The sequence below is a fragment of the Maniola hyperantus genome, chromosome 16 (assembly GCF_902806685.2).
Source record: "Maniola hyperantus chromosome 16, iAphHyp1.2, whole genome shotgun sequence".
Classification (NCBI taxonomy): domain Eukaryota; kingdom Metazoa; phylum Arthropoda; class Insecta; order Lepidoptera; family Nymphalidae; genus Maniola; species Maniola hyperantus.
In genome coordinates, this window is record NC_048551.1 from 9,684,148 (window position 1) to 9,711,228 (window position 27,081).

General features: G+C 37.2%; 1 protein-coding gene across 2 annotated transcripts in view; it reads left to right on the forward strand.

Annotated features, from left to right (window-relative positions):
- The window catches only part of LOC117989307 (arylalkylamine N-acetyltransferase 1-like), a 69,966-nt gene that overhangs the window by 17,223 nt on the left and 25,662 nt on the right, over window positions 1-27,081 (forward strand). The window contains exon 1 of one of the 2 annotated variants that reach the window (XM_069503846.1): window positions 9,401-9,607. The exons of the other annotated variant lie outside the window; for it this stretch is intronic. Coding sequence (XP_069359947.1) covers window positions 9,527-9,607 — 81 coding nt within the window. The 5' untranslated portion in view covers window positions 9,401-9,526. Of the gene's footprint in view, window positions 1-9,400; window positions 9,608-27,081 lie in introns of those variants that run through there. 2 annotated transcript variants of the gene reach the window in all.

A 27,081-nucleotide genomic window follows, 5' to 3' on the forward strand; every position in this document is an offset into this window, starting at 1 on the left:
AGGTATACATTGGCGCTGATTCTGTTGTCTTGCTCTAAACTTAATTAAGAGTATCTGCATCTTTTTCTTTTTAACTTTTTCTTTTTAACTTTCTAAATTGCTAAAACAGGATGGAACATGAATTTTACATTTGAAAACTCTAAATTTTAGTGCACGCTAAATATTTAAACAATAGGCTCGCGACTGGCAGCTAAAGTCGTGTGGTTTGACAGTTCTAAATTAAATTTAAAAATGTCCAACTGTGTCTGTCCTTTTCATATTACATTAGTAAGAAGAGGATGCGATTACTCTTAAATTTAGGTGTGCTCAGAATCAGTACCAGTAGGCAGGCTATCACCTTAAAATGGGTATAAGTACCTAGTACTTAGTTCCGATAATAAAATAGGTAGGTACTTACGAATAAATAAGTAAGTATTCTTCCGTGACGTAGATTTTAATTTTTATTATTACCAGTAGTTTTATAGTCACAGCGCAATACCTAATAATAACTACATGATTATATTGATATAATTATATTATTTCCTTAGGTAGGTAACTAATGGTGTAGTTTTTATAAGAATTTATTATGCCATGATTATATCACTTTATTGCAATAAATGAACTGTACCTATATTTGCTACTTGTACCCTACATACACCTAGGTATAACAAAATGATGACAAAATATAAAAAGTAGGTAGGTTTTTAGAGCTAGCGCGCACCACGGTAAATTTCCGTACATTTTTTTTCGGCAAAATGTGTGAACTATAGAACTAGGTACCATATGGAATATTTTAATATATATATTACGGGTATATACCACGATTAATTTTTGTTTTTATTTGTCGATATTTCAACCCAAATGCACGGGTCTTCTCGAACTTCATCTCTCGCAGCACCGCAGTCCCATCGTGACCACGACCCGTGCAATTGGGTTGAAATATCGACAAATAAAAACAAAAATTAATCTTGGTTTGTACTTACCCGTTATATACGTTAAAATATGTCGTTAAACCACGAAATAAGCTATATGAATAAGAATATGGAAGCACGCGAACTGCGGAAAGAATTCCGCACCGAATTTTGATACAACTGAAATTTACGGATTTTAATACACACCGCAACTCACCGCACCGAGGTGCGCGCTAGTGGCGCTAGCTCTTAGAGTGTTAGTATTTCATAAACTCAAAAAACATGAAAATGAAATGAATAGGACTCATGAAATCTGACATTTTAATATTTTTAAAGAATTTTATGTTAGTACCCTTAGTACCCAGTGACACTCGCGCCATCAAGACGCCATCCAAAACATTTAAAAACTCCAGATATAAAATCCATATCATTTATCCAAAGCGGTTGAGCTGGTGAGTTAGTTACGAGCGGACATGGGAACGGACATACAAAATACACTACAATCTACATACAGGTCAAGCACATAACCCTCCGTTAGTTGTGGGCTCTTCTAAGACCCTGGGCGCGTTTGGAACCCTCGTTGCTTTAGTTTTAAGTACGTATTAACTATCCTCACTATATCATCTTACAAATTAAAATTTTGACCATCAGTAGGTAAGCGTAAAATTTTACCTATCCATACTAATATTATAAATGCAAAAGTTTGTCCGTCTGTCTGTCTGCTAGCTTTACACAGCCCATCCCTGTAACCGATTTTGACGAAATTTGGTACAGAGATAGTTTGCGTCCCGGGGAAGAACACATACTTTTTTCCCGTTTTATCCCGTAAAATTACAGAGTTCCCACGGGAATTTTAGAAATCCAAACTCACGCGGACGAAGTCGCGGGCATCACCTAGTTTTGAATAAATAGTTTTAGTTTGGGCTTCGCCGCAGTCGGGTAAAAAGGAAATACGTGATATAGCGTGACTAATGTTAAATCTCGTTGTAATGCAATACCTACTTACCATAATTAGAAATACCTAAGTGTTCTCTGAACGGTTCATTCATTAGTAAAGTTAGCACTACTCTACAAAAAGTAGGCACGTCCTTGATCATCAATGGCTACACAAAAACTAACTGGCTGCATTTCAAGTAACTTCTCAATTACATTGATTGATTACGGCCAATTTTCTAGTACTTACCAGCTTAAATGACTGTACTTACCTACTTATTGGTGGATAAAAACTTCATTAAATTAACAAAACAACATGCAGTTTTACCATTTTAATGATCTCACTATAACTTGGCTGTAGTCGTCATTATAGATAGATAGATAGATAGAAATACTTTATTGCATACAAAAGTATTACATAACATGACAAAAACAAAGAAACTAAAACGAAAAAATAATTGTATGCAAAGGCGGCCTTATTGCTCACAGCAATCTCTACCAGGCAACCTTTCTAGAGATGGGTCTAGATTGCCTATCTGTTTGTCGAGCCATTTTCAGAATCCGTACCCGAAGGGTGCCAACGGGACCCTAAGTTGTTACTTAGCCTCCGCTCCGTCCGTCCGTCTGTCTGTCAGCGGGCTGCAGTATCTTGTGAAGGGTAGAGTGTCGAAATTTTCACAGAATGTGTATTTCTATATTGCCGCTATAACACCAAATAATCAATATTTCAAAACATAGCCGCCATGAAAATTTAAAAAAGTTAAAAAGTGGTATTTCTTGTACGATGGTACGGAATCCATTGTGTGCGAATAAGACTCGCACTAAGCAGATTTTTTGTTATTCATTACTAGCGATCCGCCTCAACTTCACACGAAGCATATAGCCATCGATTTCTGGTAGATAGCTGGATGGGGAGGAGACGGTCGTGTGACGAAATTTTATTGTTTTGACTTTTGAATGATAATTTTGTCATATTCATCTAAATTATATGGTACGAGCTTATTTATGCGCGCGACTTTGTCCGCGTAGACTAGGTACACAAATTTCAACTCCCTATTTTACCCCCTTAGGGGTTGAATTTTCCATTAATTAAATTTTTAGCGGACGTCTACGTCATAATAACTATTTTTGGTTTTTTTATGTATTTTTTTATATTTTAATTAATTGCCGTGAAACAGGCCACAATAAAAGTATTTAGTGAAACTTCCTGTGATAGATGGACGGCCAGACAGAGGTAATATTATGGTAATACTAATAGGGACCCGTCACTATTATTTCTGTATAAATTAATTATTATTATAAATTTGAAAATTTCCGGCTAGGATTTTCGAAAATTCAACCCCTAAATGGGTAAAAAAGGGGTATTGTAGTCCACGTGGACGAAGTCGCGAGCAAAAGTTAGTGCATGACAAAACTGACCAGCTTCTCGGATAGAATTTCTGTAAGTCCTTTCTTAGTGGACGGTGTAGGTACGTCGCGTCGTTATAAAGAAAACCTACATCAGAGTAAACGACCTACATACATGCACAATCTTAAGATAACTGCACAAAATATGTATGAATTTAAAATTAAAAAGCTATACAGCCTACTCGTATTTACCTAGTAGGTACCTACCATGCATTAATTTATTTATTAAAATACATGTGATAGACACTTTGTTAAGTGTTAATTAAATAACTATAAAATTAACATAAATCTAGCTGTGGTTGCGACTAGTAAAAATTATACAATATTAGAATGAATCATTTTTATTATAATATTACGCTATAGCTAATGCAAATGCTCGTGTAATATAAAAATATCCTAATCAAAGATACAAAAATAGATAGCACATAAGGCTAGCCTTAATAAGGCTCTTTAAATTCTAGTTTTATTTTTAGTTTTTAAGGTCACTGCACAATTTATATGGTTACGCAAATTAAAACTGCGATTGTAAATTATTATTTATCATTAGCTTATGCCCGCGATTTCGTCCGCGTGGACTGCACAAACGAACCCCTATTTAGCCCCCTTAGGGGTTGAAAAATCCTTTCTTAGCGGATGTCTACATCATAGGAGCTCTATGTACATCCCAAATTTCAGCCCGATCCGTCCAGTAGTTTGAGCTGTGCGTTGATAGATGAGTCAGTCAGTCAGTCACCTTTTCGTTTTATATATTTAGATGATAATTTTGAGACGTTTAGCGTGGCAATGGTGCCAGCTTGATGGACACCTCTGGCCCAGGGGCAACCAGGGGCGATCTTTTTGACGACGTGGTTAGATAGTAAGGTTCATCAATATTGGACTCTTATAAATATTGATCCATTTGTTATATATTTGTTATCTTCAGACATGCAAATAGCATTGTAATAATTAATCGAATAAATATTTTGAGACTAAGATAATATTTCACACGTTCAAAGAAAATCGCAAAAGGTCGGTTAATACGCCCTAAATGAAAATAACTGTACGAAGAACGTCAAACTTCTAAACAGTGCAGAGTGCAAACCTAACCTAATAGGTACATTCCATGAAAATATCCTGTGCCTACTAATGTAATTTTCCTTCCGAGTACCTAATGCAGTTGGTCTTCTTTCTTTCTATCTTTCTACGTTTCCGTCTGTTGTGTGTGCATTGCCCCTCCCCACTGAAGTTACTGCAGTTGGTGTAACGAGGTCAAGTCCGAGCCGGACTCGCATACGAAGGGTTCTGTACCATCGTACTTACATATTATAACACTTTTAATATTTTTTTAATTTGCATGGCGGCTATTTTGATTTTTTATTATTTGTTGTTACAGCGGCAATAGAAACACACGCTCTATTACAACTCTGTAGGTACCTATTACGGTTCACGAGATAGATGGCCTGCTGACGGACGGACGGACAGCGGGGGTTCCGTTGGGCACCCTTCGGGTACGGAACCCTAAAAAGATTATTGAACCCTCGGTGCGCTAGTCTAGCCCACACTTGGCCAGTCGTTTATACATCCCCTTGGAATTTTCTTAATCCGTTCGTAGTGAAGGTCTACGTAATAACGTAGACCCTACAAAGAACGTTTTTTTTCTGTAAGCCTTGTTCTAATAATATACGAGTAGGTACGTATCGAGACTCGAGAGGTGATCCAGCGGTACAAGCTGTAGGTAGTACTTAGTAGGTACATTGAATAATATTATATTATGTCAGTCAGTACTCAGTCAATTTCTCCTTTATATTTCACCGCGATTAATACTCTCATCTGGTGACAGCTTGGAAGGGTGACAGAAGGGCTGGCTAATTTTTTGCGCAACGGATCAGCCTGGCTGTCCAGCGCGGAAATGCAGCCAGTATTCTTGGCACTATACTCGCGGGCATGATTTGTATAGTAATTAGATAAGACTAGCTTTAAGTTTTATTGTAATATTTTCATTAAAAAAAAATCACCTTGAATATTTAAAACTAGTTGACTCCCGCTACTTCGTCCGCGTGGATTCAGGTTTCAGTAAATCAGTGGAAATCTCTTTGCTTTTCAGGAATAAAAATTATTCTAAGAATATATCTACCTATTTTGTTTCCAAAATGTAAACAAAATTTCGTCAACGTCGATTAAGGGGTGAAACCATGAAAAGTTAACATACAGACAGATATACGCACTTTCACATGTTATTGTATTAGTAGTATGTATGTATATACTAGCTGTGATAGCCTAGCCTAACCAGGACGTCCGCCATCTAATCGGAGGTCGGGGGGTCGATCCCGGGCATGCACCTCTAACTGTTCTGAGTTATATGCGTTTTTAGTAATTAAATATCACTTGCTTTAACGGTGAAGGAAAACATCGTGCGGAAACCTGCCTGCCTGAGAGTTCTCCATAATGTCCTCTAAGGTGTGTGAAGTCTACCAATCCGCACATGGCCAGCGTGGTAGACTACGGCCAAAACCCTTCTCTCTGAGAGGAGACCCGTGCTCTGTAGTGAGCCGGCGATGGGTTGATCATGATGATGATGATGATGTATATACTTTATTGCACCACAAAACACAAATGACAGGTAACAAAAAAGAAAACTAAAATAATTGTAAGTACTAAAAAGCAGTTATCGTTAAATAGTTAGTGTGGTTGGTCTTAAACCTTCAAACTTAAACGGCGGCACGTGTAAATAAAAATTTCAAAGGAAATCGCGTCTCGTATTGTACAGTTTCCTTAATAATTTTTTTATTAATTTCTGGGTTCTATACCTACAACAAATATATTCTTTATTTTTAAATCCTTACATCATTAGAAAACCTGAAAACTTCTGTCTATCTGTTTTTAGGGTTCCGTACCTCAAAAGGAAAAACTGAACCCTTATAGTCTGTCTGTCTGTCTGTCGGTCACTTAAGAAACCTACAGGGTACTTCCAGTTGACTTAGAATCATGAAACTTGGCAGGTAGGTAGGTCTTATAGCAGACATGAGGTGAAAAATCTGAAAACCGTGAATTTAGGGTTACCTACATCACACAAAAAAAATTAATTGTGGTCATGAACTAATAATTAGTATTTTCAAGTAAGATAACTATATAGAGTGGGGTATCATATGAAATGGCTTTTACCTGTGCATTCTAAAACAGATTTTTATTTATTTTTATGCATCATAGTTTTTGAATTATCATGCAAAATGTCGAAATCCCCGAAAAATATTTTGATACTTAAACTACCTAATGCAATTTAATACGGGTTTCATTATATATCACTTAGAACATCTCACAAGGAAGTTTGTTTATGTTCCTATTGTAATATAACATATCTATTCATATTTGACTACAGATACAATCCTGTAAAAAGGCATTTGAATAGGTAAGCCAAACCGTGCGAAGCCGGGGTGGGTCAACTAGTCTAAGTATATAAAAGGAAAATCTGACTGACTGATCTTCAACGCACAGCTCAAACTACTGGACAGATCGGGCTGAAATTTGGCATGCAGATTGCAGATAGCTATTATGACGTAGACATCCGCTATTAAGACTTTTGAAAATTCAACCCCTAAAGGGGTTTGAAATTTGTGTAGTCCAAGCGGACGAAGTCATGGGCATAAGCTAGTCAGTACCCTTATTATAAATGCGAAAATGTGTTTGTTGGTTTGTCCTTCGTGCAACTGATTGTCGTGATTTTTGCCTGAATATAGATAAAGACCTCGAGAGTAATATAGGCAGGCTACTTTTTATCCCGTAAAATCAAAGAGTTCCCACGGGATTTTTAAAAAACCCGCAGACGAAGTCGCGGGTATCAGCTAGTAACTGTAATAAGACAGTGTGGCCTATGTTTCGGCCCACAGCTGTTTTAAAAGTTACATAAACATATTTCAAGTTCAACATCCGAGATATAAATAGTTTTAGCCGTCATATTATTTGACTAATCAGTAATCATTCATTCATTTATGTCTTTGTCAGTTCAATCTGGTTTACTGATTACGATCTCTATTTGTTAAGGTTAAGGCCTGAACACACACGACGTATCTAACTAACTGAAAAAATCATGTTATATTATAATTGAAATTATTTAAATGATAAAATGCTGGAGCTAGTTCCTAAACATATTACGCTGGATATGACTCACTCCAGGGCCACTACATCATCATCATCAACCTATACTAATAACCCGCACTTGACCAGCGTGGTGAATTATCCACCACCCACTTCATATCACTCTGAGCGACTTAGAACTTGTGGACAATGCCAACTGTCAGTGTCTACGTTTCAGCGCCATACGTCATCACAGGTAGTACACACTCATTAAAAACTTTCGTCTTTAGGCTTATTTATTGCATCTTTATTTATTTATTTTGGTCTATTAGTTGTCAGCAAGATAATAAGATGCGATTTATTTGCCCGTTTATAATCTTTAGGATTACAAGCCACAAATAGTAAATGCAAGTATGTTCTGAGGTTGCAATTGTATATGTTTCTTCGAAATCAGGTCATTACTTCTAATGCCTAACCTTGTACAAACATTAATCAATCTTCTCCACTTGATAATATTAATATCATTTTATAATGTGAATGAAAGACTGTGGTTAGATCTTGGAAAATTTCCTAATTACATTTTCCGAAAAGGATCTAATGGCTATTAATTTTAACGTTCTGAAGAACATCTTTGTTTAATCTACGATAATAATACATATGCCTCGTGGTTAAGGCGTCGGCCTCCTGGTCAGGGGCCGAGGGTTCGATCCCGGGCACGCTAATATGATATCCCACTTGATATAGTTATCTTACTTCGAAAATTGAAAATACTAATTATTAGTTTATGACCACAAATTATTATTTTTCGTGTGATGTAACCACAAATTCACAGTTTTCAGATTTTTCCCCTAATGCCAGCTATAATACCCACCTTCCTGCCAAATTTCATGATTCTAGGTCAACGGGAAGTACCCTGTAGGTTTCTTGACAGACAGACAGACAGACAGACAACAAAGTGATCCTATAAGGGTTCCATTTTTCCTTTTGAGGTACGGAACCCTAAAAAGGCCTATGTTCAGTGTGTGATGGTTTAATCGTGATGATGATGAACATATTATACAAAGATTTTTCCGGACTAATCGACTAACTGTAGGGCGATTGTCTAAAACCTGCATCAATCATTATAACAATCTCAATTGTTCTGATTGGCTGAATTTGTGCGATTCTTGTTGCAACAATGCATTGTGGCCAATAGTGAGCGAGCATTAACCAATCAGAGATGATTGCGATCGTGACATTGTAGCTGTCAAACAACCGCGGTAGGGCCTCAGATCTATCAGCGCACTGCGCAAAGCCTAAACCGCTCGGGTTAGAAACTTAGATTCCTTTTATGACGTAGGTGTTAACTAATAAGAGGTGACGTAGGTGCTCACTTGAAGAGCCTCAATAGCTCAACGGTTAAGGATCGGACTGAATTCCGAAAGGTCGCCGGTTCAAACCCCACCCTATGCACTATTGTTGTACCCACTCCTAGCACTTAATTGCTTTTCGCTTAATTGGAGGGGAAAGGGGAATACTAGTCATAATTAACAGGGCTAATATTCTTTTTTTTGTAAGAATTTATTTACAAAATTAATACAATTACATATTAAATACAGAATGATTTTTTTATAAAAGTAATTTTTCCAGTCATCTAATTAATACTTAGGATTTCGTTCAAAGATAAACGATTTTTAGAAATCCTAACCCTAGATTAAAGGGGATGAAAATTTAGGTAGGTATATGATAAATAATTATCTCCATGAATTTTTTAATTTAAACTTTCGGATAACATTGAATAGATACTTGTTTCAGGACTATTGGAAATTCCACCCCCTTAACAATTTTCAAAAATTCCACTCGAGCCAAGCCAGGGTGGGTACTAATCTTACAACGCAGATCACTTAGCACAAAGGACAAACCAATAACAAAAAGAATTATTGCTATTTTTAGTATGATATTTTTATATTTTAAAATATTATAGACGTAAATTTAAAATATTAAATACTAAAAAAAAATTAAGACTGACCTATTTAAGGACAATGTTGTTTGCATCTGGTTCTATCCGTGATCACTGCAAGCGAATATGAAAGGGACAGGAGCAGGGGCGACTTCAGTTACAGTTTTATATAAAAGAGAACTGCGATTTCGCAACCATTCCGACTTGGAGTCTCGTTGCGATCCCGTCTGGGAGTGCGTGAGAGCTAAGCGAATTCGCGCGCGAATAGTGACATATTTCGTTTTGGTTTTTTTTTTCAATTTTCAACATGGCTGTCACCAGTGCCAGAAATATTATGAACATGAAGGAGCGGCATTTCGAACATGAAAGCCGGATTGAAAAATATACGGTAGGTAACCTATTGAATTTTTCATCACTCTTTTTAGGGTTGGTTTTATTTATAGAAGAAGATGACCACAAAAATATGCAGAAGTACCTATTGGTGTTCTAAAACTATTGTGTAAATAATGAATTAAAAGTTACAGTTATAATACTTAAGTAGTAGAACTAAAAATAATGCCTACTTACCGTAATTAAATTACTTACTTAAATTTAATTTTTTACCACACCGTGTCTATACAAATTATGTAAACAAACCTGTCTACTGAATATTCAATAGCTAACATGGAAATACGTAAAGTTGCTTAAAAATAACTTTAATTATAAAATTACAACGAGACCCTAACGTAGTTACAATGTAGATTATATTTTACCAACTGTTAATATATTTTATTTTGTGTATTTAAGAGCAATTGAAATTTAATTTCTGATAATTGCTTGCAATCGAAAGCAACAAGGCTTAAGTATTTTTAAAAATAAAAATGTGTTTTAAAGAATATCAATAGTAAGTAATTTATTTCAATGCCTGCGGAGGAGTTTTTTTCAAATGAAGAACTTTTACCGCTAATTTTATTTGTTTTTTGGTTCCGTACCCGATCAAATTCTATTGCCGCTATAACAACAAATAATAAAAATATCAAAATGGCCACTATGAAAATTTAAAGTGTTATTTCTTGTACAATGGCACGGAACCCTTCGTGTGCGAATCCAACTCGCACTTAAGCGATTTCTTTTATACTCTACGAAGGGTCTACGAAGTTATATTCCACTAGCTTACGCTCGCTACTTCGTCCGCGTGGACCACATAAATTTTAAACCCCCATTTAACGGAATTTCGAAATCCGAAAAATCCTTTCTTTGTGCATAGGTACCTACTCTTTACAATTAACACACCCTCCACATGTCTCTAGGACCAGCGGTTTAGGCTGTGCGTTGATATATAAGTCAATCAGTCAGTCAGGGCTTTGAATTTTATGAATACTACTACATACATATTATATTATTTTCATACTAGTATTACAAATACGAAAATGACTATCAGCCTGTTTGCCTGCTAGGTAGTAGGTACCTTGAAGTAAGCTTATATCCCTAGGACGGACATAGACTTTTCCCGGAAGATCAAGGAGTTTCCCATGATTGATTTTCCGGAAGAAAGTTCCCCTAGGATTTTGTGAAACTTATACCCAAGCTGGGGCTAAAATCGCGAGTGGTAGTTATTTATTCATGAAATAAGAATTATATATTACTGTTTTACGACACAACATAATGTATTTTAAATATCGAAACCTAATCAAATGATAGACACGGCTTGACCACTCGAGTAGATCTTGACAGTGATAACATCTCCAACTAACTTTACTCACAAAATATGCAAATTTTCATCATGATCAACTTATCGCCGCGTACTGAGTACTGCTCTCCTTCCAGAATGCTAACGATTTGGCCATAGTCTACCACGCTGTGCGATCCAAAAAGTTAGGCCGCCCGGAATCAAACTTCAGACCTGAAACCTAATAAGCTAGCCTTATCTAATAACTATACAAATCATGCTCGCGTGGAATGATGCCAAAAGAATAGTGGCTGTATTTCTGCGCTGGACAGCGAGGTTGATCCGTTGCGCAAAAAATGAGCCAGCCCTTCTGTCACCAGATGAGGCTATTAATCGCGGTGAAATGTCTCCTAATTTTTTTTTAGCACTAAGACTACATGGCCCCAGGGTCTCCACGACAAACGGAACAAAAATATAAATCTCGATAAGAGAGGCATAGGTACTTGCGCCGCTTGCCGTTTTCAGTTATCTCTGCTGCGGCTCCCGGTCTTGATGCTGTCTCCTTGAAATGACACGAGGCCAATGTGTCAACGCACGTTGCGTCCCACATTAGCGCCCGTTCCCAGGGAACCAGCGTCAATCCATCAGGTCTCTTGCCATCATCCCGACTAATCCCTACCGGCTCAATTAGCGTAGTAATACTAATGTTAACGAAATTGCGGGTGAAGTTAGAGAAGAAGCGTAAAATCGCAGATATTAAGCAAATAGGGCAATACACTATACACATTACTGCAAAGGTTACTATGATGTTCTTTGTAGCTTCAATTTAGTTATGTAGGTCACAACTTTTGGAACATTACCAAACCTAGCCTACCCTACAAGCATTCTTAGAGGTATGAGAATATGGTGTGTTGCTCTTATATGAGTCACAATGTCAAGGTGCTTTCTAAGACGAGCTTTGTCATCTTACTTCAAGGGGTTTAGAAAAAGAAGTAATTTTACCTAATTCATATAGAATGCATATTTGCATACCTAGGTACTTAATCCATACTAATATTGTAAATGCGAAAGTGTGTCTGTCTGTTTGTTACCTTGTCATGGCCAAAGCACAGCCTCTCACCCTGGAGACGGGCATAGTCACTTCGCAAAATCAAAAGGATACAAAATAATCTAAGTACGCATTCGGCAAAGCAAGCAATAATATCCCTTCTATTAAAAAACTAGATAATGGCCGCGACTTCGTCCGTGTAAATTTAGGTTTTTTAAAAATCTCGTGGGAACTCTTTTAGAAAAGGGAAAATTAAAGAGTTCCCACTACTGAGCACGGGTCTCCTCTCAGAGTGAGAAGTGTTTAGGCCATAGTCTGCCACGCTGGCCCGATGCGGATTGGCACAAACCTTTAAGAACATGGAGAACTCTCAGGCATTTCCTCATGATATTTTCCTTCACCTACTGAGGTTCTGAGGATTTTCACTGAAACATTTTTAGGACACTACCCAAGTATCATGTTAATAAGACGGAACTTCTGTTTGTCGTCATAATATCAAACTATTCGTACACGCGTGCAACGTTAAATTAAATACTGTAGGTATTTAAGCTATCTGACTCACGAATGTTTGCATCGAATTGAAGTGGGGTATTGCTTAATTTATATTTACATATAATGCAGGAACTGTTATATTTTAGCTAGACGTCGACCTCGACGACGTCGATGTTCGGGTGGTCGAGGGTCCGATCCCGGGCGCCCGGGATCTCTAACTTTTCAGACTTAAATGCGTTTAAAGCAATTAAATAGCATTGCATTAAGGGTGACAACCCACCACCACCCATGGCCCCACCAACCTTGCGGTTATATGGGCCGAAACGCGGGGAGGGCGCCCGTTCGGTACTTGCTCGGTGGCTCTTTCCCGGGGCGCCTTCTTGACTCCCTACAAGTTCTTTCCTTTCTGCTTCCTTGTCCCCATTATGTCACTCTCCCCATTCTGGGGCAGACGTCACAGATACGGGAGATTCCCGTCGCCGTTCGTGGTGTCTCCTGTTTCCCACATCCTCTCCAGTCATTGCGTATCTGGATACCTAACTCTCGCTTCCCTCCTCTGAGCTCGTCGCGTCGTCGTCATCCTCCTCGCTTCCTTCCTCTTCCTCTTCCTGCTCTCCGCATCCTCTTCTCCGTCGTCGCTGCCGCACTTCGGAGCAGCTCCTTCTCCTGTGCCACGCGTGCGCGAACTCCCGCAGCATTAAGGGTGAAGGAAAATATCGTGCGGAAACCTGTATGATTGAGAGTTCCCTGTAATGTTCTCAAAGGTGTGTGAAATTAGCCAATTTGCAGTAGGCCAAGTGATGATTGGGGGCTGGGGCACACAGCTTTGAGGTCATTATGGAGAATGTCCAGGCATGCAGGTTTCCTCACGATGTTTTCCTTCACCGTTAATGCAAATAACGTACATAGCTCCGAAAATTAGAGGTGCGTGCCCGGGATCGAACCCCGGGCCCTCCAACTAGGCGACCGACATCTTAACCGCTAAGCTATTGCCGCTTTTATATAATGAAAATGAAATTTTGTAAAAGTTCCGAAATATTGAATTAATTAATACCTACTTACCGTAAAGTTTTACAAAAATAAATTATTTATACATATACTTAAGTACTTTAATTGTCGGAAATAGTTAACTTTTCCAAATGTGAAGGTTTTTCTGGTGCGATAAAAAAATTTCAAAAGACCAATTAAAAAGTACTTATGCCTTTTTTTAACCAACGCTGGTTTTGAAAAAATCTTCAAGGCTGGAAATAAGAATGTTAATAAAAATATTTATGTAGGTACTTTTTTTTATTATTTATTTAGGTAGGTATAGTATATCCTAGTAAACTATGACACGTAAGTACAATGGAGAGGTTGTTCTGACCGGAATATCTTGATTTGACCTCGTACATATACAATAGATATAGACGCGAATGCAGACTACAACATAATGAACGAGTCGACATTAACCCAGTCGCTTGCTTAGCGCATCCCCGCGCTATTAGATATTGTCGTTGAGACCGACAAAACGTCATAATATAGGTATGAGTGACAGAGACAACACTCTACAAATCCGAAATCTCATCGATCGATCTACAATATTTTCTGCCGCGTACCTACTGTAATTGGAGATTTGATCGCTTTTCGAAAGCAAGACGCTGCGATTCCTTGGTGCATTATGAACGTTATATTATATTATATAACGGTTATAGATATTATTATGAATTTCTGGATACGAAAACGGATATAAGTAGGTACCTAGGAACAATTATTATTATACCGGTTTCAGATACGGTTACGGATATGAAATTATTTCGGTTACGGATATTATGAAGTGAAAATTACAGACGTGCGCGACACGCGCAGCTTTAGTCGCTTCGGCCGGGCAAGAACATCTGTCATAAATCATAAACTCACAAACATTCTTATCTCATTAATTATACTCCGCCCCCATTTTAACTTATTAGACAATTTTTTGTATTCTATTCAGTTACAGTTCATTACGATTAAGTTACGATTTACTATTATGGGATGGTCCGGAACGTGTTGCGAAATTATTTAGGTACTAGCTTATGCTCGCGACTACGTCCGCATGGACTACACAAATTTCAAACACCTATTTCACCCCCTTAGGGGTTCAATTTTCAAAAATCCTTTCTTAGCGGATGCCTACGTCATAATAGTTATCTGCATGCCAAATTTCAGCCCGATCGGTCCAGTACTTTGAGCTGTCCGTTGATAGATTAGTCAGTCAGTCAGTCACCTTTTCCTTTTATATATTGGTATATAGGTCTCAGATTGGGAACACCACTGTGCCATCAGCACAGATGTCCGTGTGGAAAAGAGGTTGATAAATTTGGAATCCACGGACTCTCTTGCCAAAGGAGCTCCGGTAGGCTGTTTAGGCATGGCTCTCTTAACGATACAATTAAAAGAGCTCTTGCCACCATAAATATTCCTGCGCTCATTGAGCCGGCAGGGATTAGTCGGGATGATGGCAAGAGACCTGATGGATTGACGCTGGTTCCCTGGGAACGGGGACGGGCGCTAATGTGGGACGCAACTTGCGTTGACACATTGGCCCCGTGTCATATCAGGAAGACAGCATCAAGACCGGGAGCCGCAGCAGAAACAGCTGAAAACGGCAAGCGGCGCAAGTATGCCTCTCTTATAGAGAGTTACATTTTTGTGCCGTTTGCCGTGGAGACCCTGGGGCCATGGAGTCTTAGTGCTAAAAATTTTTTACGAGACATTTCACCGCGATTAATAGCCTCAACTGGTGACAGAAGGGCTGGCTCATTTTTTGCGCAGCGGATCAGCCTGGCTGTCCAGCGCGGAAATTCAGCCAGTATTCTTGGCACCATTCCACGCGGTCATGATTTATATAGTAATTAGATAAGGCTAGCCTTAAGTTTTATTGTATTTTATATATTTAGATTACATCCAATTACAATTCAATGACAACGCGTACCTACTTTGAATTAAATTTAATTCGGCTCTTTACCGAAATTTGTACCGAGTTTGTTTTTATGCATACAAACTCTTTAATTGACCGTGATTGAAATCATTAAATAATCAGTTCACCTTAACCTTAAACTGTAGAATAATATTGAATTCTGATCTGACAAAAGTCTAATATCTTGTATTTAAATAGACAAGAAGGCGTGGGAAATAAAAAGCTGTTGATATTTTGGACTTTGATGTGGTCTTCTTCTCTAACTCTATTTTCAAATCACCTTCTTAGGAGTGCCTTTTCTATGCTTTTATCCTTCGCTGGTATACAAAAAAATATCACTTGACTATAATTAGCTCTATCTCAAACGTGGAGCACATTTTACAACACAAGATTAGTGTGGAATGAATCTATCAGCACTCATTAAAAACTCGATGAGATTAATTATTTACCTACATCGGTAAGCATTATAGGTATTGATACGTGGTTACGTAGCTAATTAAGATCAACAAGAAAGTAGCACGTGCCTGAAACTTGTTCCTAGCATAAAACTGTGAACTAAATAGGTACACGTAAGCCTGAAACACAGGCAGCGTGACTGAACTGCGCGTCCGGATAAACAGAAGTGGGGGGCGCGGCCGGGAATTGAGGGTTAAAAGTTGAATTTTTTCACTATTTTTTTCTCACTGTGATGACTGAGCTTATTTCCGTTTCGCTTTAAAACCCTTTCGTTTTTCTATACTAAAACAATAAAGTTGGACTTGCTGCGCTCGCACTCCTGTTTGCTACTTTAGCATACCTAGACATTAGACACCTCTAATTGTCTCTTTATACCTCCACCGTAGCTACTTACTTCCTTCCAACAAATCCATACTAATATTATAAATGCGAAAGTGTGTCTGTCTGTCTGTCTGCTAGCCTTTCACGGCTCAACAGTTTAACCGATTTCGATCAAATTTGGTACAGAGCTAGCTTACGGGCTTTTTATCCCGGAAAATTAAAGAGTTCCCACGGGATTTTTAAAGTACTAGAGATCTATAACGCTTCATTTAATAGGTTCCAATTTTCACGTGCCTACAATAAGAACACTAGCTAGTATGAACTCGTTATGATTGGTGATTATGATTAATTTGTTAAGCGCACGGGTACTTTGGACCAGACGTGAATAGGTACGTCTAGAAATTACTTCTCATGATGGTAGGTACAGTACATCTATTATATTATATTAATATAATAATATTAATATAATATAATATAATATAATATAATATAATATAATATAATATAATATAATATAATATAATATAATATAATATAATATAATATAGGTAATATAATATAATATAATATATAATATTAATTATAAATGCGAAAGTGTGTCTGTCTGTCTGTCCGTCTGTTTGCCTGTCTGTCTGTCTGCTAGCTTTTCACGGCTCAACCGTTCAATCGATTTTGACGAAATTTGGTACAGACATAGCTTACTTCCCGGGGAAGGACATAGGCTATTTTTTGTCCCGGAAAATTTAAGATTTCCCACAGGATTTTTAAAAACCTAAATCCACGCGGACGAAGTCGCGGTCATCAGCTAGTTAGTGATAAGACATAAACATACTTTTCGTTCAGATTTGAAATAAAATCTAATGCTTTCACAAAATTCCTTCTGCAGGTTTTAATAATTTTATGTTAAGTACCTGTAAGCCAGGATAAATCACTTATTAATTATCAAACGTATTTTACATTGTTGTTCCGTGACTACCTAGTACCTAGTCGCATAATAATAGGATACATTGTGGTCTTGTATTTTAATCAATAGGATGTTGGCGTCGTTCTAAGAAACTGAACCAGTTCCGGTTGCGATTCGATTAAATAAACTTATTCTTTACTAGCTGATGCCCGCGACTTCGTCCGCGTAGATTAAGGTTTTTAAAAACCCGTGCTTCTCTTTGATTCCCATCAGTTTTGGTGATGAGGTCACCTGCAGCATCCGGATTGAGTAGTTAGAATCCAAATTTTTTATGGGACAATGTTGCGAAGGTTCTCTATCGATTAAAAAAATAACGCAAATCGGTTCAGAAATCTCGGAGATTTCTGTGTACATAAGTAGAAAAACACAACTCCTCCTTTTTGAAAGTCGGTTAAAAAAGTAGCTTATGTTACACCTTGGTTAATTCTCTACTTATCTGTGTAAGTCCCATTAAAATCCCATCCCATATGTTTCAGATCGATTGTATTGTAGATGCGAGTACCTATAGTACCTAGATGTCTTTTTCTAAGAAAAACCTACTATTAAAATTACCTCTAAAAATGTAGTATAGATACTATTATTTTGACCTAGTATAAAAATCGCCGAAGTGTTTACCCATGGGCCATGGGTATGGGCCATGGTGCCCAAGACGCTGGCACTACTGTCGATAGCAAAACCTTTAGTCTAAACTATCTGATGCCCGCGGGGATTTAGGGTTTTAAAAATCCCATGGGAACTTTTGATTTTTCAGTACAAAAAGTAGCCTGTCCGTAGTAGCCCGTCTACGGGATGCAAGGTAAAAATTGTGTAGTTCACGCGGACGAAGTCGCGGGCATAAGCTAATCTTCTTAATAAATATATAAAAGGAAAAGGTGACTGACTGACTGACTGACTGATCTATCAACGCACAGCTCAAACTACTGGACGGATCGGGCTGAAATTTTGCATGCAGATAGCTATTATGACGTAGGCACCCGCTTAGAAAGGATTTCTGAAAATTCACACCCTACGGGGGTGAAATAGGGGTTTGAAATTTGTGTAGTCCACGCGGACGAAGTCGCGAGCATAAGCTAGTACAATATAAGGGCCTTCAAATTAAAGTTTCTTAAGTGTACGTAGAACTTTATATTTGTTTGTTATTCGAGTCTGTGTGAGCACTAGACGGGATCGATCGGTTTGTGTTTGTTTTTCGCTTTTATTGCTTGACTCTGAAGCACTTTTCCACGTGCACTTTTCGACCTAGTTTCTTTTCGTTGTTTTATTCAGTCCTTTGTTTCACATATTAGCTACATGTGGAACAAAGGACTGTTTCACATGTTTCATAGGTTAGAGTATTCTAAGCTATGAAAGCTTTCGGCTATGAATAAATAAAAATAAATAGATGTAATTTGTAAATACTATCTTTTGTATTCTTGACTAGTTAGGCATGTATGTGAGTTTATTTATTCCACCATAACTTTTAAATGGACAGATTTGGATGTAAGTATAGGGTATCATCATTACAATCCTTCCGCTACGGATGTCACTCTTGCGTTAGAATCCTTACATCATCCCGAGCGACACTGGCTACAATTTTTTTGGACGAAGATTGAATATGGTAGATGTTTTTTTTTTTTTAAATTTCTATGTAAATATTACAATAAAACTTAAAGCTAGCCTTATCTAATTATTATACAAATCATGCCCGCGTGGAATGGAGCCGAGAATACTGACTGTTCTGTCACCAGATGAAGCTATTAATCACGGTGAAATGTCTCGTAATTATTTTTTAGCACGAAGATTCCATAGCGACCTTAGCCCTAGGTCATTAAAAATGTAAACTCGTTGATTTTCCTCGATGAAGATTAGACTGGCCATTTCCAGGATCCTTTTTCCCATTGAATTCTATCACTGTCGAATTCGCGTTCAAGATACGTGCAGTTGTTCGCTACAAAACATAACCGTAGATATAAATTATAATATACTCGACTCGTTCCTACGACCAATAATTGAATTTTGCAAAAAAAAAAATATTATAAGATCTAGGTCGTTACAGGTTTTGTAAAACACTTTTTTCAAAAATCAACCACGACTTTCAGTTTTAAAAGGTCAGGGATTTTCAAGACAATTGTTTGTATGCGAAATACCAACTTCAATCCGCTTTAACTCATTTAATTTAAATGGGCAAAACCCAAAATTTCCAAAAATCGAGGTGACAATTATTAAGATGATAACTGACCCTAACTAATATCTTAGCACAAGCTCAATAAAGATTCATACATAATTAGGAGAGCATTTTTTTCGTACAGAGAATTTAATTGATTGGAAAAAGTAAAGACTATTGTAAGATGGAGATCCACCTAGTAGGGAGTCTTCCAACACTGCGCCTTCCGGTGCGAGATCGCCATTCCAGCACCTTGAGACCCCAACATCTATCAGGTTTTCCGAACTAAGTATGCCCTGCCCATTGCCACTTCAGCTTCGCAACCCGTTGAGCTATGTCGGTTACTCTAGTTCTGCAACGGATCTCCTTATCACGGATCCTCAAGATGAAGATATTTTAGAAAGTATAGTATCCTTGCTCTACTTTATAGTCTATTGATAAAATCTGATGTACTTGATATGCGATAATATCTCTGTCCATGGCAAAACTTAAGCTTACCATCGCAAAATTATTATTTTTTGACTTGGGCCACTATATTTTATTTTAGCGGTAACTGCAGTAATTTCCAGTTGAACAAAACCCGTTGACTCGGTGAGCGGACCTCGTTCACGATCAATACCAAGGTCTCAGGTTCGATGATCGCCTTTCGCCTCGCGCCCATGCACTTGTCAATCAATTTTTAATATTGTAGTAAGTACCTACGTAATAGGGACTTAGTATTACTTATTGTTTTTTTTTATAAATATTACAAATGAATTTTGTTAGTAGTTTCGGTTCGATAATTAAATTGTACTGTTGTTTTTTTTATTGAAATTATGATATTTTGCTATTGAGAATTACTTTGTGTTTGACTATGAGTTTACGCATAGCCCCCGCGCTAGTCCGGTGCAGGCGAGTGCGGGTTACGTGCGGGTGTGCGGGGCCGCCCCCCCCGCCTCATACCCCCATCTCGACGTATCGCGTGGTCTATACTTGTAACATTGGTTAGGTGCTGTCAAACCATATTATCTAGTACGCAATCAAATGCTCGTCTTATCTTATGTATGGGCATATTGCATACATGTTATGACTTGACAGTGACCTAGATTTCTTAGTTTATTGATAACATTTATAAGGCTGCGGATACACCTTTAAGTTTTACTCAGGTAAGTAGCTTACATGATTAACTTACGACTGATACTCTTATAAGTATACTAGTTGATGCCCGCGACTTCGTCCGCCTGGAATTAGGTTTAACAAAAATCCCGTGGGAACTCTTTGATTTTCCGGGATAAAAAGTAGCCTATGTCATTCTCCAGGTCTTTATCTATACCAACCCATGCAAAAAATCACGTGAATCCGTTGCACCGTTGCGTCGTGGTTGAAGGGCAAACCAAAAAACCAATAAACCAACAAACAAACACACTTTCGCATTTAAAATAAGGTTACTGATTTAGGGCATGTTCCACAACCTCCAGATAAACTTTATCTAACAAATAAAGACGTAATGACAGTTTATGTATTGGGAATATGTCAAAATGTGAAATTTATCCGCTAGATAAGGTTTATTTGGCGGTTGTGAAACAGGCCCTTACAGTAGTAAATTTTGTAGTCAATTAATTACGTAAGCTACTTACGTGAGTAAAACTTACAGGTGTAAATGCCTAACAGCTAACTAAAGAAAAAAATTATAACAAGTCAGTTTTATTTGAAAGTTTTACGTCCGAAATTAATAATAAATAGTTCAATCCTACCTGTAATCATGTCGATAGTTATAAGATTGTTATTTTTCAAAATATACTTTGTAGGTACTAGTTTTTGCCCGCGACTTTGTATTCGGTACATAATACCAATAAAGTTATGCCTAGAGCACCAAGTATATAGCGTAGCTATCTATATTTTAGTTTTCTTTAGTTTACCTAAAAGTAAATAAGAAAGCATCTCGCTGAAACGCGTAAGACGCTCACTATATACGCGGCCTATACGATCTTGTTGCCGCGAAGACAATGAAATCATAATACGAGTGAAAAACCTGACTCCATAAGGTCTAAGGCGCCGGGCAAATCGCGTCGCTTACGCGTTCCTCCGAGAAGGTATCTACATACGATTTCAATATCTTTTGAGCAAATAAGGAAAAACAGACTTTATCAATGAAAAAAATTTTGGGGATCTTTATGTAATTATTTCCAGATATCACCTTATACATCCAAACTTACAAACTTTAGGTCTTCTTATTATTATAAACTAGTTTAAGTACGCGACTTTGTCCACATGGATGAACCATGGTTGAATCGGTTGAATGTTCAAAAATCCTTTCTTAGCAGATGTCGACGTCATAATAGCTATCTGCATGCCAAATTTCAGCCCAATCCGTCATCACCTCTTACAAACTTTAGGTCTTTAAGTATATTAAGAATGTAGATATGTTTAGATAAGGATAAAGTTAACACGTAAGGACGTGTGAAGGCAGACCTACTTCCGTTACCGCGTATTGTTGTCGCGAGTCGCGAGTCGTGACCTGGGATCCTGCTATCTCTGCTGACTGCTTCCGAGTGCGAATGTGCTACACGAGTACAAGTTTACTGCGACATGATAAATTACTGATAAGCGATGAACTTGTTAGCTGCCTTTAGACTTTTACGAAGGTTAACTCGTCGTACCTAAGTTACAACACCCACCGGCAGAGTCATAAAAATATTGTGTCCTGGGCAGTGGCGGATTATCCCTAAGGCAAACTAGGCAGGTGCCTAGGGGCGCGAGGTACTGAAGGGGCGCGCGCATCATGTAGAAATGCATTAGCGGGAGTTTGCGCTTCGGATATCTTCGTTTCTATTCAAAACAATGAAGAATGCTATACTGAGAATCGAACTTATACCACATCATTGATAAGTCTTTTTTAATATAGCAAAGTGTCAAGTGATGTTCTTCACTCGTTTACATAATAGTATAATCAGTAACCACCAACTACACCAGCTATGCAATGAGACCACTCCTTGTTCTTTCAAAGTTAGTTATTAAAGGTGCTATGAGGTGCTTGCCTAGGGCGCTATCGACATTTAATCCACCTCTGGTCCTGGGAATTCAGCTATCTCTGCCACCTATGGTCCACACTCCACACCATTAAAATGTATTTTTCAACAAAATCTATAAGTACTAACTTAGTACTTATACTTTATACTAAGTAGTATTATAAAGAGGAAAGGCTTTTAAGTTTGTTTGTAGAGGGTAATCTCTGGAACTACTGAACCGATTTTGAAAATTCTTTAACTAGTAGAAAGCTATATATTCCTGAGTAACATAAGCTATATTTTATTTTTGAAAAAAAATTAGCTACCCTTGCGAAGCCAGGGAGGATCGCTAAGTAGAAAATAACTAAATACTTTACGCAGAAAGGTCATGGCAAATAACAAATTTATACATAGGTATCAAGTATTTCTAGAACATACTTACCTAGTTCGTTGAATTGCGGAAATCAATTCGTAACGCCTAATTAGAAGTTTAAATTCGATTGCTAGCAAGATTTGTTTTTTACCGACAATACGATGTTTTAGACAAAGCCAACCGCGGATATTAATTGATTATTAATATCTATAATTTAGTCTAATCATTTATATCAATCAAACTTCCTAATACCAGAGTCCAGAACAGATTAGGACTACAATCAAATTAATTGTTCAGGTGCGAGTCAGAACACAGTAAGGTGGAGTTCCGTAGTCGTGCCGTAGATCAATAATACAATTGACTAGCTTATTATTTATTGGAGTATTCATTGTAATCAAATAAAAAAGTTTTCTTTCTTTCTTTTTTTCTTATGCCCTTGACTTCGTCCGCGTGAACTACACAAATTTCAACCCCTTATTTCACCCCCTTAGGGGTTCAATTTTCAAAAATCCTTTCTTAACGGATGTCTTCTTCATATCTATCTGCATGCCAAATTTCAGGCTGATCTGTCCAGTAGTTTGAACTGTGCGTTAATAGTTCAGTCAGTCAGCTTTTTCTTTTATATAAATAGAGATTATTCATACTTTAAATATCAGAGAGTCTATTAATAAAAAAGAAAAATAAGACTTCGACTTTAAATAAAAACCAAAGTTATTTGAGGGGTTGTATTTTCTCTCTCACTATAAGTAGTGATATGATAATAATAAGCAATTAGGTACATTACTTGGATTACTAAGATCCTAAATTCTTATATTAGGTCATAGGTGTTAGAATTAGGTCCTAGTATAGTTAGATGCGGGTGACCAGTCAAACCTAGTACCTACCCTTAAAATATAAACTTATTAGTAAACGGTACTTAGGCACTGTTAAAAAATCTAATAATCGCTTTCTTTGGTACAAGGTATTAAAGAATTTTTCCTAAAATATTTAATCATGTTTAGGTAAAAAAAATACTTTCAAAATATGAACTAACGCCACTGTAATGATAGAAATAATTTAATTGCTATGATAGACGGACAGACAGACATGACGGCCTATAGGAAGCCACGTGTTTTATAATTTACTACGGAATCCTAGCATTAAGAATGAAAAACAATGCTTATATTGTATATTAAAATATTAATATTATAACTGCATTGTTTTTGTACTCAATTCCACTTCTAATTTTAGTAGGTACATACCCGGAAATTTGACTTGCGCTATGTGTTAGATAATGACTTAATTGTGCCTATTATTATAATTTATAATGTTATGTAGTTTTTTTTAATTATTAACATATTTCCGCTTGACTACTATCGTACTGTATCGTATCATAGATAAATATTGTTATACATATAAGTACCTACCTAAAGGTAAATATTTCTCTAGTCGGTGGGTAAAATATAAGTTCGAATAGGTATGGGTACCTACATAAAAGTGTGTAACATAATGTGAATTTTAATTAGGTAGGTACTAGGTACTTGTTGCATAGCGATGATAGCCCTATGGTTCGGGGGTAGGTCGGGGGTTCGACCACGGGCATGCACCTTTAACTTTTTGGAGTTTAAAATATCACTTGCTTTAACGGTGAAGGAAAACATTGCGAGGAAACCTGCTTCCCTGGGAGTTCTCCATAATGTTTTCAAAGGTGTGCGACCCACACTGGGCCAGGCGTGGCGGACTATGGTTTACACCGTTCTCAATCTCAGAGGAGATACGTGCTCCGCTCAAGGCGATGGGGTGATCATGATGATGAAAGATGATCATGAGCTACCTACCTAGGCATCTGTTGTCACTATATTATAAATGAAAGAAGCCTTTTAAGAGCATTTTAATATTGTTTATACAAAAAACACATACACACATCACAGAATAATAGTAGGTACTTATCTATATTTTTTTGGGTTTCGTACCTCAAAATGAAAAAGGGAACCCTTATAGGATCACTTTGTTGTCTGTCTGTCTGTCTGTCGGTCTGTCAAGAAACCTACAGGGTACTTCCCGTTAACCTAGAATCATGAAATTTGGCAGGTAGGTAGGTCTTATAGCAGACATTCGGGGAAAAATCTGAAAGCCATTTGTGGTTACATCACACAAAAAAAATTAATTAGACCACAATTTAATTTTGTTGTGGTCATGAACATTAGTTCAGTAATTAGTATTTTCAATTATCGAAGTAAGATAACTATATAAAGTGGGGTATCATTTATGAAAGGTCTTCACATGTACATTCTAAAACAGATTTTTATTTATTTTTATGCATCATAGTTTTTGAATTATCGTGCAAAATGTCGAAAAAATACGACTGTAGTACGGAACCCTCGTTGCGCGAGCCTGACTCGCACTTGGCGGGTTTTTTCAAATTCTAAAAACCCTGTTTCGAAATCTATGCAGAGATCTATTCGTTCCCAGAGTTAGGAAATGTCTTTCAAAATTAAAATAAATTATGGGAATAGTTTTACTGCTGCATTCAAATTATTGTGGTGTGGCACATTATTTTTTAATTATTATTTATATTATTATCTATTGCATGTGCTTATCATAATTTGTATTTACGTAAATGAATTCATTGTATGTTAAATGTAGTTGTTGTACCAATGTGTAAAAGATCATTTAAATATTTTAGATTTATGATAAAGAAATTAAAACGCGTGACAGGTACTCACGCGTTTATTACAGCCTAAACAACAAACAGCCTTTTTTGACCAGGTAGGCATTTACTACTAATTAAATTAATTACTATTAATTTGCTCACTAATCTCTAATTAGTAGGTACCTATACTACAAATTCGTTATCCGCGTTTCTCTGTTTTCGCTTTTATTTGTGTATAAGGTCCAGTTTCATGACAAGTGGTTAAAATAAAGTTATAGTTACGGATAAAATTTGACCGTTAATAAAAGCAAATTGGTTGCACAAGTCAAGATTTGTTAGGTTTGAACAAAAAAAATATCTTTAATCTTAATCCTGTAGGGCGATTGTCTAAAACCTGCATCAATCATTATTACAATCTCAATTGTTCTGATTGGCTGAATTTGTGCGATTCTTGTTACAACAATGCATTGTGGCCAATAGTGAGCGAGCATTAACCAATCAGAGATGATTGCGATCGTGACATTGTAGCTGTCAAACAACCGCGGTAGGGCCACTGGATCATCATGAATACTAACTCGTGGTATTACATGTAATATATTCTGTGCTTGTGGAACCCACTTTGCTTTTTAATGGTGGCAGAATAGAATTTCGCTTCGATTCGCTGCCAACGTGAATAATGTGAATCGACCCTAAGTGGGCTTAACAGAGGATGATGAGAAATCCCTTCGGGGAACACGGCTAATCCCTACCCATATTATAAATGCGAAAGTGTTTTTGTTTGTTGGTTTGTTAGTTTGTTAGTTTGTTTTTCAATCTCGTCGCAACAGCGCAACGTATCAACGTCATTTTTTTTGCGTGGCTATAGTTGAAGACCTGGAGAGTGACATATAAGCTACTTTTTATCCCGAAAAATCAAAGAGTTCCCATGGATCGCGGGTATACCCTATAGGTTTCTTGACAGACACTACAGACAGACAATAAAGTGATCCTATAAAGGTTCCTTTTTTCCTTTGAGGTACGGAACCCTAAAAACTAGTTATTCTATTCATTGATCATTAATCAATACACATGGTAAACAAAATGTCGCTCTACGAGTCTACACCTTCAAATAAAAACTGATTTGCAAAAAAGTTAATTACTTATTATTATTGATAACCATGAAATAAATAGGAACAGGCGTTGACAAACATGAACTGGTGAACCATTAATGGTTACGGTTAATAGTACCTAATTGGACATAAAAATGCGTAAGTAAGGTCAAAGCGTAAGAAATAAATCAAAACAAAACCTGTTTAGGGTACGCAACCTTAAAAGAAAAAAGGAACCCTTATAGGATCACTTTGTTGTCTGTCTGTCCGTCTGTCGTGTCTGTCAAGAACTTCCTGTTGACCTAGAATCATGAAATTTGGCAGGTCTCATAGCAGCCGTAAGGAGAAAAATCTGAAAACTGTGAATTCGAAACTACACACTCGCTTCCCGCTGATTGCCAACTCGTTTATAGTTTCTGGTTCTACTCGTTTCTCGTTCATCGTCGACGGTCGGACCACTGCCTAAAGCAACCTAATCCGTGTCATAAATACAATGCCGTTACAATTATGTTAACCGTCACTATATTTACGTTTGTCGTCAAGTAAATGGATATGTAATTAATTAAATTGGCTGCATAAATCAATAGGCGATCCCGGCTGTCTTTACTATTGATGTCATTGTTGTGGAACCTTCAGATAATAATCTTTAGGCGGATGCTGTACCTTCTATGTTAGGTACTGTCAGGGTTAGACGAAGAATAGGTAAGTGGACAGTTTGTATGCGAACTTAATGTAGGTATAACTAGCCGGAGTATACCTACTGAAACACCGCTCA